This window comes from Agelaius tricolor, unplaced genomic scaffold (assembly GCF_023055355.1).
Source record: "Agelaius tricolor isolate 1412-34295 unplaced genomic scaffold, bAgeTri1.0.p SCAF_33, whole genome shotgun sequence".
Taxonomy (NCBI): domain Eukaryota; kingdom Metazoa; phylum Chordata; class Aves; order Passeriformes; family Icteridae; genus Agelaius; species Agelaius tricolor.
This window is the reverse complement of record NW_027269293.1, coordinates 4963404-4976098: the sequence shown is the minus strand read 5'-3', so window position 1 is coordinate 4976098 and position 12695 is coordinate 4963404. Positions and strand designations below refer to the sequence as shown.

Sequence of the window (12695 nt, the reverse complement as noted above, 5' to 3'; positions counted from 1 at the left end):
CAGCTCTGCTAGCACAGGATATTAGTTAATTAATTATGAGATAATTGATAAGTTATTTGCTTAATTAATATAGATTAATTAAAACTGGCTTGCTGCAATGTAGGAGGGAGTTGCATGCAGGCTTGGTGGCTGTTGCCTTCACAGCTGTGCTGAAGCAGCCCATGGAGACCATTTGTGCTGGATCTGGCTTCCAGTGGCTGTACCCATGTGGCTCCTGGTGCATGAACGTGAGCCAGGTGTGCCCAGCTGGGCAAGGAGGCCAATGGCACCTGGGCTGTACTAGCAATGGTGTGGCCAGCAGGACCAGGGCAGTGACTGCCCCCCTGTGTTGAGGCCCCATCTCGAATCCTGGGGTCAGTCTGGGGTCTCTTGTGACAAGAAGGACATTGAGAGGCTGGAGCATGTCCAGAGAAGGGAACAGAGCTGGGGAAGGGGCTGGAGCACCAGGAGAGGCTGAGGGGGCTGGGGAGGCTCAACCTGGAGAAAAGGAGGCTCAGGAGGGACCTTCTGGCTCTGCACAACTCCTGACAGGAGGGGGCAGCTGGGGGGTTGGGCTCTGCTCCCAGAGGACAGGGACGGGAGGAGAGGAAATGGCTGCAAGTTGTGCCAGGGGGGTTGGATGTTGGTAAAATTTCTTCACTGAAAGGTTTGTCCAGCCCTGGCACAGGCTGCCCAGGGCAGCAGTGAAGTCCCCATCCCTGGAAGTGTTTAAAAAACATGTAGATGTGGCACTTGAGGATATGGTTTAGTGGTGAACATGGTGGTGGTGCTGAGGTGATGGTTGGACTTGAATTTATAGGGCTTTTTCAACCTTAATGATTCCATGATTCTGTGATCCATGAGGCCAGATGGTCTGGTCCCATATATATCCAGATATGAGGTTGTTTCAGGGCTGTTGGATTCATGGTTTCCTTCTCTCCCTCCTTACCCTTTGTTGCTGCTGTCTGGGTGTCTCCCTTGGTGCCCTGTTTGGCTGCAGACCATCAGCAATGTGCTGCTCCAGTACGCCGAGATCATCTCCAAGGATTTTGCCTCCTACTGCTCCAAGGAGAAGGAGAAAGTGGTGATGTATCTCCCTTTTGCTGTCCCCACATGTCACCTCAAGCCCAGGGTGGGTTGGTCCCTTCCTGATGGCAGTTCCTGACACACTGCCAGGGTGGCTTCTGTGCCATTCCCGTCTTCATGTCCCCCAGTGAAAGATGGGAGGGTTCTGGGGCTGTGGGCAGCTGTCCCAGCCATATGTATTGGTGCTGACCCCCCTCTCCATCCCTCCCCTCCAGCCCTGCATCCTGATGAACAACATCCAGCAGCTCCGTGTCCAGCTTGAGAAGATGTTTGAAGCCATGGGTGGGAAGGACGTGAGTATGGGGGGGTTCCAGGAGAGAGCCCTGTGGGGGTTGGATCATTCCCTTCCCCCCTGAGGTAGCCCCATGCCCAGTTCCCCAGTGCTGGGAGCAGACCCCTTCCTCACTCCTGTGTGGGACCACACTGTCCCACCCTGTGGCACTCTGCTCTCCCACCATATCAGACTGGGAAGGGCTTCACCCTGTCCAGGGATACATTTGGGATGCAGAAACTTCCCTGAGGGCTGGTTCAGGAGCCCTGTCAGCTTCAACAACCTGTTCCTCCTGCAGCTGGACACAGAAGCCAGTGATATCCTCAAGGAACTGCAGGTGAAACTTAACAACGTCTTGGATGATCTGAGCCGAGTGTTTGCCACCAGGTACAGCTGGGGGGGAGGGCAGGGGCAGTGGGCAGAGGAGCTCTGGGGGTCCAGAAGCTGTGTCTGAGGGCTCTGGGGGAATATGCTGAGCTGCCTGCGTGTTGTGGTCCCCAGTTTCCAGCCACACATCGAGGAGTGTGTGAAGCAGATGGGCGACATCCTGAGCCAGGTGAAGGGCACCGGCAACGTCCCCGCCAGCACCTGCAGCAGCGTGGCGCAGGACGCCGACAACGTCCTGCAGCCCATCATGGACCTGCTGGACAGCAAGTGAGTGTGGGGGCAGCTGGAACGCCCACCCTGCCCCTCCTGGCCTCGCCAGGCAGTGTGGGGGCCTGCAGAGTCAGGGTGGCACGGAGGGGTGACACGTGGCATCTCCTCCCGCAGCCTGACGCTCTTTGCCAAGATCTGCGAGAAGACGGTGCTGAAGCGGGTGCTGAAGGAGCTCTGGAAGCTGGTGATGAACACCATGGAGAAGACCATCGTCCTGCCCCCGCTCACAGACCAGACGGTGAGTGATGGGCAGAGGGACCAGGGACCCTGGGACACAGGTGACTGACTGGGGCCAGTGTGGGACATGGCTGGCCAGGTGCCCTCATGGCATGTGAGAGGATAGGAAAGGATGGAACAGAGATAGGTCATCCTTGCTCCAGAACCTTCTTGGTTGGCTTTGGCAAAGGACCTTCCTGCCACCTCCCTTGTGGCATCAAGAGGGGACACTGGCCCTTTCTTATCCATCCTTCCCTCACAGCTGGGGCAGCATCCCATGCCACGCTGATCCACACTGGCTGTGGATGTGCTCCCTGTGCCAGGAGGTGAATCCAGGGGCTCCTGGAGTGTGGGGAGACTCTGCCTGTTTGCCTTGCTGAGGGGCTGGGGTTTCATGAGGGTGGGGGGACATATTCCCCAGCAGGGCTGAGCTGTTCCTTGCTCCTGGGATGTTTGGGAAAGCAGAGCAAACCCAGGGAATGGTCCCTCTCTGAGGTTCCATATCACATTGCTGTTTGCCTGCCCCCCTGCACCTGAAGCTTCCTGAGGTGGTTCCTTTGAAGTCAGGCAGGAAAGGGTGACACTGAGGGCTCTCAACCAGCCACAACACCTGTCACTCTTTGGTGGCTTTTGTCACAGTTACAAAGCTGGGCTCAGGCTCCTCCTTGGAGTTCCTGGAGCTGTCAGCCTTTATGTCTGGGACTGTGGAGCTCCTGTGCTGTGTCTGTGAGGGACAGCACAGTGGTGACATGTCAGCCCTCAGTGGTGCCATCTCACTGTCACCGTGTCACAGCCCTGAGCCTGCCTCAGGTCAGCCCCACGTCACTTCTGACCAGGCTCACACAGCCTTGGCCAAAGGTGGCCAAATCTTACAGGGATGGTGGTGCCACTGAGTCCCAGTCCCCATCCCAGTCCCCATCCCAGTCTCTTTGCAGCCAGGCTGTGGAGACAGTGGGGTCTGTGCTAGGGCAGAGGAGTGGGCAGGGACATGTGGCTGTGGTGGGTGATCTTCCTGAGGGCACACAGTCCCTGAGAAAGCTGTGCTGGGACTGGTCCCTCGGGCAGGGGACATCCTGCCCAGGTGTCCCTGGTGCCAGCCCAGAGGGTGGCCAGACAGGTTTGGGGGTCCATGTCAGAGCCAAGTGTTGACTGGGGTCCCTGGAACTGAGCCCCCCTGGGGCAAAGCTCCCCCCCAGAGTCAGGAGGGACTGGGCAGTGAGGCTGGGGCTCCTGGGGGGCTGCGAGGCCCACGGGGCAGTGCCACGGCAGTGACACTCAGTGGCACTCAGTGGCACTCAGTGCCGTGGCCCTGCCGGGGGTGGGGGGCAGCCAGGGCTGGCGCTGGGGAGGATGGAGGAGGCGGGGGCCGGCACTCACGTCACGGTTGTTCTCTCCAATTGCTCCTCTCGCCTCTCAATGGCAGATGATTGTAAGTACGGCAGCTCCCTGTCTGTCTGTCTGTCTGTCCGCTCTGTGTCGGTCCTGGCCTCGCCGGTTCTTGTCTTGTGTGGCTGCCCGTGCCCTGCCCACACCCTCCTTCGGCTCCTGGTCCGGCTCCTGGTCCCCGCCCCTGCCTGGCCCTGGCTCCTGGCCGGCACATGCCAGCCCCTCCGGGATGTGGTGGGTGGAGAGGCCTTGGGCAGGTTGGCAGTGCCGGGAGGTGGGGAGGGACAGGGGGGAGTGATGGGGTGGGAGGGGACGGTGACGGCAGTGCCATCAGTGCCATGTCATCGGGGACTGCCACACCTGGCCTCCGTGCTGAGGGGAGCAGCACCGCGGGAGGCACGAGCCTGCAGTCAGGGCTGCTCGTCCTTCCCCTCGTGCCTCAGTTTCCCCTCGAGGCCCTGGGTGGGGTCTGGCTGTGTGGGGGTGAGGGCAGAGGTTTTCCCAGCGAGGAGGAGGAGGAGGAGGATGAGGAGGAGGAGGAGGAGGAGGAGGAGGAGGAGGAGGAGGAGGAGGAGGAGGAGGAGTAGTCTCGGGGACGCGGCGGTCCCTGGCCCGGTGCTGGGGCAGGCTGCTGGCACGAGTCGTGAGGCTCCTCCTGGTCGGGACGTGACCCTGGGAACCCGGACTGCTGGTTCCCTTCTCGGCATCGCTGCTGGGTCCTTGCATGGCTTTGACTGAGCAGTTTCCTTCTGTCCTCTTCTGACCAGTCTGTGGCTGTGGGTTTATGCCCCTGGGGGCAGGGAAGAGCAATTTACCCCCCCAGTCCTGTCCCCACCCCTGTTGTGACCCAGGCACCTGTGCAGGAAGAGCAGTGGGAGCCAGCTGCTGAGTGCTGGTGCCAATCCCTGCAGGGACAAACACCCCTCTGCTGTCCCCCAACACTTTGTGTCCAACAGCAGCATTTGGGGAAGCCTTGGGGGCAGCCTGTGGCTGAGTGTCCCCTCAGATCTCATGGGGACCTCATGGGCACCTCGTAGGAGCCCCATGTCCCAGCTTTGCTGAGGCTCTGGGGGACAGAGCAGTGTCAGCTCTCTTGTTCACCCATCACTCTGTGCCAGGGCCAGAACCCCTCCTGGGAGCCTTATTTGACCATACCTGTGCTGCTTGCTCCTTCTGAGGCTTCCCAGCCAGCTGACTCTGTGCTCCCCTCTCCTGACCCCAACAGTCTGTGCTGAGAGCTGAGTTCATCCCCCCAATGGCACTGTGGCTCATTTCACACAGTTCCTCTTGCCTGGGCCAGTGTGGGGCTGGCACTGGGCCCAGCCCTGCACAAACCAGAGCTCTGCGTGCCAAAGCCAAATCCCAGCTACTCCCTCCTTGCTCCCTCCCCAGTGCTGGGAGCACCTGCCAGAGCTGAAGCAGGATGTGTGGGGGCACCAGAGCCTGCCCACACACAGCTGGATCCTGGATTCCAGCAAGGATCATCCCTCACGGATTCAGCATCTCTGTATCCCAGCAGTGTCCCAGGGTGAGGACAAGTTCTCCAGCAGTGCAACATCCTGCTTTCCAGTGGGGATCCAGCACCCTGATGACTCCAGGCCCTCACTGAGTATCCTGGTGGGGACCAGTCCCCCACTGGCTGTCCTTCAGGAGCTCGTCATGTCTCTGCCACCTGTGCCCCTGTGTCCTGTCCCATGCTGTCCCCCCACCCCACACTCAACCTCTGACATTGCTTCTACAGGGCACGCTCTTGAGAAAACATGGCAAGGGGACAGAGAAGGTAAATAGCTGTGGGCTCCGTGTGTGTCACACCCTGGGGCCACACTCGTGGTCTCACACCTGCCTGCTGTGCAGGTCCAGGCTTGTCCGTGCTTCCTCTGTCGTGCTGTCTGGATGTGTTGTTGCCTGCGTGGTGTTGTGGTGAGGTGTGCTGTGCTGTGTGCTGGGGACAGCCCCAGTTCTGTGTGTCCCTGGGGTAGGGAGTGGGGGCTCTGTGGTGTTCAGTCCCCTGGGGCAGATGTGGGGTGTCACCCATCCCTGCGGGGAGCACTGCCCCACAGCCCTCAGCACCAGCTGCCTGGTGGGACAGCAAGGGGTGAGACCCTGTGCATGGGAGACCCTCCACACACCCCCTTCCTTCCCACTGTGGGGGCTCAAGAAGAGGGGGGCCCCCATGCTGGGCCTTTGGGGCTGCTGGGATCCCCCGGATCTCTGAGCCCAATCCCCCTTCCTTGCTGAGCCCTAGCCCTGCCCCAAGGGCTTGCTCCAGCACATGGGCTCTTGCCCTGTCTGGGGGCTCCTCACCACAGGGTGGGGGCCCAGCAGTGACCCCAGCCTGCTCCCCAGACCCTGGTTCTTGGGAAGAGCCATGCCAGCATCCATCTGGGCAATGCCTGCGGCTCCCCCTCCTCTCCTGGGGGACACTGGCTCCTGCCCAGTGTGCTGAGTGTGCTGGGTGAGCTGATTCCCTCTGGTCTCCCAGCCCCAAGTGGGGTGGGGAGCAAACCTCAGAAGAGACCTGGCACACTCATCTCAGCTTCACCAGCACAGGCAGGGGCTGAGCCTTTGCAGCTGTGAACTGGAGCCCAACCAGCGGCACCAGCAGAGAGCTGGGAGAGCCAGAGGAGAGCACAGGGCCAGAGCCCTCCTGGCCAGGGGATGGGGGGGCCTGGAGCCGCGGCCGAATGCTGCTGGGGCCACCAGTAACTGTCCCTTGCTGTTCTCTTCCAGAGCAGGGTGAAGCTGCCCAGTCACACTGAAGTAAGGACATGGCTCTTCTGCTCCCCACTTGGCACTGCTCTCTCCCCTTCCCTCCCCGCTGTCCCTTGTCCCTCGTGCTCTGGGTTGGGGGCTCCCAGCTCAGTACAGTGTCCTGTCGTGCTCTGTTTTGGGGACAGCAGTGTCCCCTGCTCCCAGCCTGTCCACTGACTGGGGGATATGGGAACAGTGAGGGTGGAATTAATGGGACAGGACTGGGTGGGCAGAGGGGTGGGCACAAGGGGTTAATGGGGCACAAGGGGTTAATGCCACACCAAATGTGGGCACGGAGGGGGCAGAGCCCTGTAGAAGGTACTGGTTAATGGGAGAGGTGCTGAGGTTCCTGTGTTGGGAGGGACTGGAACTACTGGTGCTGGGAGAGGGAAGGTAGTGGGGGTCTCTGGGCCCCAGTTTATCCATTGCATTTGCACACTGGAGGCACTGAGGAGGAGAGCTTGTGCTCAGCCCAGTCAGAGGTGCCAGCCCAGGGCAGTGAGCAGGATCTGCCCATCCAGGGGGCTGCTGTGCCCACGGGCCCCATGGAATGGCCCCATGGCCCCTGCCATGGTGGGGGCACAGGTCAGGCAGGGGCAGCCCGGGTCTCCCACCTGGGGGAAGGGGCTGGGAGCCTCCCTGGGACTGCTGGGGCTGGGCAGGGCTCTGTGTGGCCGGGGGCTGTTTGGTGGCTGTGGGGTCCAGGGCACATCCCCCCGTGCCCGCTGTCCCTCGCTGTCGCGCTCTGCTCCCACCGTGCCCGAGTGGTCCCTGCTGTTCCAGGCCCTGCTGGATGCAGGAGCAGGTGCTTGGAGCACAGGAAGCAGGATGGAACTCCTGGGCTGAGCTGCTTGTGCTGAGCAGAGCCAAGGGTGACACCAGGGTGGCGTCCTGCCCTGGGGTCCCCAAGCCTGCAGCCTCACAGCTGTGCTGAGGACTTGGGGCTGCCAGCCTGGTACCTGTGTCACCTTCCTGGCTGCTGTCCCCTGGAGCCTGGAGGAACCCCTGGATCTGCAGGAAGCTTCTGGCATGATGTGCCCAGCCTGGCCATGCCACCCCCAGCCCGGCTGCTCACCGGGGCTGTCCCTGTTTCTTTGCTCTCTGCAGGGCACACAGATGATTTTCAACGCGGCCAAGGAGCTGGGGCAGCTTTCCAAGCTGAAGGTGAGGCCTGGGGGGCTGGGGTGCTCTCTGTTCCAGGGTGAGTGCCAGTGCCACTGCTGCCAGGACCCCATCACTGCCCCCTTGCTGGCTGGGCTGGGCTGGGCTGGGGGCAGCAGGGTCCTGGTGCTGTGCTGAGAGCAGGATCTGTGTCCCCCAGGACCACATGGTGCGTGAGGAAGCCAAGAGCCTGACCCCAAAGCAGTGTGCTGTGGTGGAGCTGGCGCTGGATACCATCAAGGTGAGGGCACTCTGGGGCATTTGGGGTGCCCACAAGGCTCTGACCCTGAGGCCCAGACATGGGGAGAACCAGGGGGACCCTCACAGAGCTGCTGAGCATCCTGAGGCCTTTCTCTCTCCAGCAATACTTCCATGCTGGCGGCGTGGGGCTGAAGAAAACGTTCCTGGAGAAGAGCCCTGACCTGCAGTCACTGCGCTACGCCCTGTCCCTCTACACCCAGGCCACAGACCTGCTCATCAAAACCTTCGTGCAGACCCAGTCGTCACAGGGTAGGACACACTGCCCTCGTCCTCCCCAGGCTGCCCCGTGGCCAGGACCCACCTTGGCTCTGTCCCAGTGGGCTGGGGGTCCCAGCCAGGCTCACGGTGGGGAAGAGAAGGGTGGGGAAGGAAAGGGCTTTTTCCTCCTGTGCCTTGCAGGTGAAGAGGGGCCGTGGTGCCCAGCAGCAGCAGCCTGGCACTCGCCAGGTCCTCACCAGCAAGAACAGTGGGTCCCCAGTGCCAGGGCATTACTGGACTGGCATGGAAATGGGGCCTGTGGGTGGGGGGAAGGTCACCCTCTGGCCAGGTGTCACAGTGTTTGTCCCCTCTGGGTGGCCCCAGGCACCCAGCACTGACAGGGTCCATGGGATCTGGATGCTGTGCCAGGGCCTGTCCTGGGCGTGCTGGGTGCCCAGGCCCCTGAGCTGGGCTCAGGTGTGCTGGGGTGCAGTGCAGGATGCTGGGCACCTTCCAGGGCAGGATCAGCCCTCAGCTCTAAATGCTGCCCTTGATTCTGTCCCTTGGCTGCTGGAGGAGGGCCCTGAGATGCTCGGTGGTGGTCACAGGCCACCCTAGGGTGCCCCAGCCAGGCTTGTCTGCGTCCTGGGGAGTGGGACGTGCGTTTGCTGTCCGTGAGTCTCCTTCAAGGGACGTCTGTCCTGTCTGTGCCTCCTGTGCCAGCCATGTTGGGGGCGTGGGGTTGGGTGTGGTGGGTGCCAGCACCCCTGGGTGTACCCTGTCCCCAGGAGCCCACACTCAGAGCTGGGGGTGCCTGGCACTCCTGTGTCGCTGCAGTGTTGTCCGGGTGCTTGGCCGTCAGTCTGTCTGCGAGATCTGATCTCTCTTTCTCTTTGTTTCCCCCCCTCCCTCACTGTTCCTGTTCCCCACACGTCATCTCCTTCCTCCTCTCTTCCTCATCTCCTCTCCTTCATCTCTTCCCTCCTCCCTTCTTTCGCATCTCCTCCCTCTTCTCTTTGTTGTCATCTCCTTCCTCTTTCATCTCCTTCCTCCTCTCTTTGTGTACTCTGTGCCGTGTCTCTGTCTCTTTCTCTCTCCTTCCCACTAGTTCATGGTGGGAAAGGGATTAGGTTTACCCTTAGTGAAGAGGTTTATCCTGAGAAGGGTACGTGTGCTACGCCCGCCCCTGCACCTGCCTTGCCGCCAGCCTGGGCTAGTAACAGTCCCAGCACCGGGCTGGGCTGGCCTGGGACCCCAGAATGAGCAAACTGCCTCTCCCAGGGCTGCTTTGGGGGCACTTTGCAGGAACTGTGCTCAGCCATACTGACCACCCCCAGAGCGGGTCGGGAGCTGTCCCTGTGGGAATGGGGGTGTCTGCCCACACGCTCTGGGCACCCCACATTGTCCCCAGCACTGGCGCACCCACCCTGACCTCCCCGTGGGACAGTGGCCATGCCACGTCCTGTGCCCTTCCTGCCCCCCCTGCTGCCCTAAGGACCATTACTAGCCCTGCTCCGGCGCGCTCTGCCTGCCCTGGGGCGCAGGGAATGAGCCCCCGCGGGCCCTGCTTGGCCTCCATCCCACCCTGCTGGGGCCGGGGCTGCACCCCCGCTTGGCCTTCCATGCCCAGCCCCTCCCGCCGCCATCGGCTCCATCCCGGCTCAGCATGCGGGGGCGGGGCCGGGGATGCAGGGGAATGTGCCATCGCCAGCCCTGGCGCCCTCAGTGACACGGGGACATGTCCTCCTTCCACTGCTCTTGCCACTCTGAGAGCTGCCCACTGAGCCCTGTTGGATCTCCCATCAGGCCCACAGAGCCTGTCCCTCTGCCTTGCACCCCGTCCTTCACCCACGGGTGCATGCACAGCTCTGGGGTGGCGTGGGGTGGGCTGAGCTCAGGGACCCCTGGGCTTGGTGTGGTCCCCGGGATGGAGGGGTATGAGGGGGTGGGTCCGCCTTGAGACACTGTAGGGCTGTGGCTGCCCTGGCTGGGTCCCTCCTGCCCAGGGCTGTGCCCATGGCACTGTCACCCCTCTGTGGCCAGAGCACGGGGAGCTGGGCCACTTCCTCTGCCCCATCCTGGACAGGCCCCTCAGCCCTGCCTTAGCAAGGGGGGGTTCACAGGGGTGGGATGGCAGCGTGCTGCTGGGGGTGTCCTGCCATGTCCATCACAGCTGCTGCACCCATGCTGCTGTGCCCACAGCCCTTTGGGACACACCCTAATGCCCACCCCTTGCCACCCCATGGTGGGTGACCTGCCTCCTCAGAGGGGTTAGTGTTGGGCAGGGCATGTCAGGAACATTGGGAAAACAGCACTTCCATCTTGTCCCTCTGTCTGTCCCAGGCTCTGGCGTGGATGACCCCGTTGGGGAGGTGTCCATCCACGTGGAGCTCCTGACCCACCCCAGCAGTGGCGAGCACAAAGTCACCGTCAAAGGTGGGTCCTGCTGGCCAGGTGCCAGGGTCTGGCAGGTGACAGTGCTCCCTGAGCCTCACTTGTCCCCTCCTTGCAGTGGTGGCTGCCAATGACCTCAAGTGGCAGACCTCGGGCATCTTCCGGCCCTTCATCGAGGTCAACATCATCGGGCCCCACCTCAGTGACAAGAAGAGGAAATTTGCCACCAAATCCAAGAACAACAGCTGGGCCCCCAAGTACAACGAGAGCTTCCAGTTGTGAGTGGCACCATGGGCTGGGGATGTGGGGACAGGCTGGGGGACACATCCCCAGCACGTGGGGACCTCCTGGAGACTGCCAGGGAGTTTGTTCATCTCCAATGGGGTGTTTTAGACATTTCTCATTGGTTGAAGCAGGGAGAGGGGAGCAGGAGTAAAAAGGAAAAGGCTTTTCTAGGGGTGGGGGTGGGGACAGCAGCCATGTAGGGGCTGTTAGATGGCCGGGCTAGGGCTGGAGTGTGACCCCATCTGCCAACACTGCCCGTCCCTTGCCCCCTCAGCACGCTGGGCACAGAGACGGGCCCCGAGTGCTACGAGCTGCAGGTGTGTGTGAAGGATTACTGCTTCGCCCGGGAGGACCGCACCGTGGGCATCGCCGTGCTGCAGCTGCGGGACATCCTGCAGCGCCCCGGCTGCGCCTGCTGGCTGCCCCTGGGCCGCCGCATCCACATGGACGACACCGGGCTCACCGTGCTCCGCATCCTCTCGCAGCGCAACAACGACGAGGTGGCCAAGGAGTTCGTCAAGCTCAAGTCGGACACGCGCTCGGCCGAGGAGGGCAGCAGTTAAAGTCCTTGGTCCCCCAGCCCTCGCCCCCCGCTCCCGGCCCCTGACAGGATCCTCCAGCCGTGTATAAGCCATAGGAGTGGCCACAGAGGAGTTGCTGTCCCGGCACTGGGGAGGGGGCGCTGTGGCTGCAGGGACAGACCCTCCCCTCCCTCCCCGGCCAGCACGGCTGGCAGACAGCGCTGCCGAGCACAGCCGGGCCCCGGCACAGCCCGCAGGAAGGTGCTGCTGTGGGGGCTGCAGCGAGGGCTGGAGCCCAGCCTGGCTCAGGGGAGCACTCTGCCCTTCCCCAGCCTGTGTGAGATGGAGGAGCCCCAGTGGCTCCTCTCTGAACCTCCAGTGTCCCACCCAGCCCCAGCCCTCACCGAGTGACACAAGGAAAGGGCTGTGGGGGGTGTGGGTGTGTCTCGTGCCATATGTGGGTGTTGGTGAGTGGCTGGCACAGCGTGATGGCCCCTTGTCCCCATCCCTGAGCGTCCTGGTGTGTCCTGAGGGCCGGGCAGCTGCCAGCCCTGAGCACATCCGTGTACATATGTAAATACCTGTACATACAGGGCAGCTGGACAGGCTGTGTCCTGCCCCTGGAAGGGCTATTGGGGCTGTTGGCTTGGTGGGTGCAGCCCCCACGGGCCCTGCACAGGGTCCCCTCCCTGGCTGGCAGCAGCATCACCAGGGTCGGGAGCAGCAGGGAGCAGCCCCCGGCCCATATCCTGTCTTCCCTGCCTTGCTGCCACCGTGGGCTCCCCCAGTGCCCCCCACAAGGTGCCAGGGCTTGGGGGGGCAGGGGCTGAGGGCCCTGGGCAGAGGGACTCGTTCCTCTTTGCTCTGGCCACGGGGACCAGCATCCCTGAGCAGTGCAGCCCATGGGATCTCCTTGGCGCAAGCAAAACCCTTCCCACCCCAGCCCCTCCAGTCCCCCAGTAAGCACCAGTTCTGTGCCCCCAGTTCCCCAGTGAGCACCATTTCTGTGTGCTGTGGTGTGCATGTCTCGTGCGAGTGCCTGGGAGGCCTGGGTGTGTGGTGTTGGGGTGGCCACCCCAGCTGAGTCCGGGGCACACAGAGGCCTCATGACCCCACAAATCAGTACAGCTCTCTCAGCCCCCTCCCATCCCAAAACAGGGTACCCCAAATGCTCCTTTGTCTCGAGGGTTTGCCGGGACCAGAGGGTTTCACTTTGCTCTCTCGTTTCTGTTCAATGTTTACACCCTTTTCTAGCGGCTGCTCCTGCACGGCCGGGCTGGGGCTCGGCCCCGCAGCCCCACCGTGGTGCCCTGGCCCTGAGCCCCCTCCCCAGAGCGTCCTGTTCGGCATGTGATTGAACTGACCAATCCTGCTCCTGTAGCACAGTGTCACCGATGCCTGTGTGTCTGTCCCGCCCACCGCGGCGGCTCCCATGGATGCATGACAGTGAGATGTTTTGCACTATTTTGAATTTTTTGGGCTCTGTAAAAATATTTTATTATAACTGACATTAAAAAGCACACCCTTCA

General features: G+C 62.1%; 1 protein-coding gene across 12 annotated transcripts in view; it reads left to right on the top strand.

Moving 5' to 3' along the window:
* The window catches only part of UNC13A (unc-13 homolog A), a 37157-nt gene extending 24462 nt beyond the window's left edge, over window positions 1-12695 (top strand). For 4 of the 12 annotated variants that reach the window (XM_071452126.1, XM_071452123.1, XM_071452122.1 and 1 more), the window contains 11 exons: window positions 980-1063; window positions 1281-1358; window positions 1635-1723; window positions 1838-1990; window positions 2108-2231; window positions 7454-7510; window positions 7668-7748; window positions 7870-8017; window positions 10310-10402; window positions 10479-10638; window positions 10920-12695. In XM_071452126.1, coding sequence (XP_071308227.1) covers window positions 980-1063; window positions 1281-1358; window positions 1635-1723; window positions 1838-1990; window positions 2108-2231; window positions 7454-7510; window positions 7668-7748; window positions 7870-8017; window positions 10310-10402; window positions 10479-10638; window positions 10920-11208 — 1356 coding nt within the window. In that variant the 3' untranslated portion in view covers window positions 11209-12695. Of the gene's footprint in view, window positions 1-979; window positions 1064-1280; window positions 1359-1634; window positions 1724-1837; window positions 1991-2107; window positions 2232-3632; window positions 3639-5336; window positions 5376-6325; window positions 6356-7453; window positions 7511-7667; window positions 7749-7869; window positions 8018-9074; window positions 9132-10309; window positions 10403-10478; window positions 10639-10919 lie in introns of all 12 variants that reach the window. The other 8 variants (XM_071452125.1, XM_071452118.1, XM_071452120.1 and 5 more) reach the window with 5 other exon arrangements.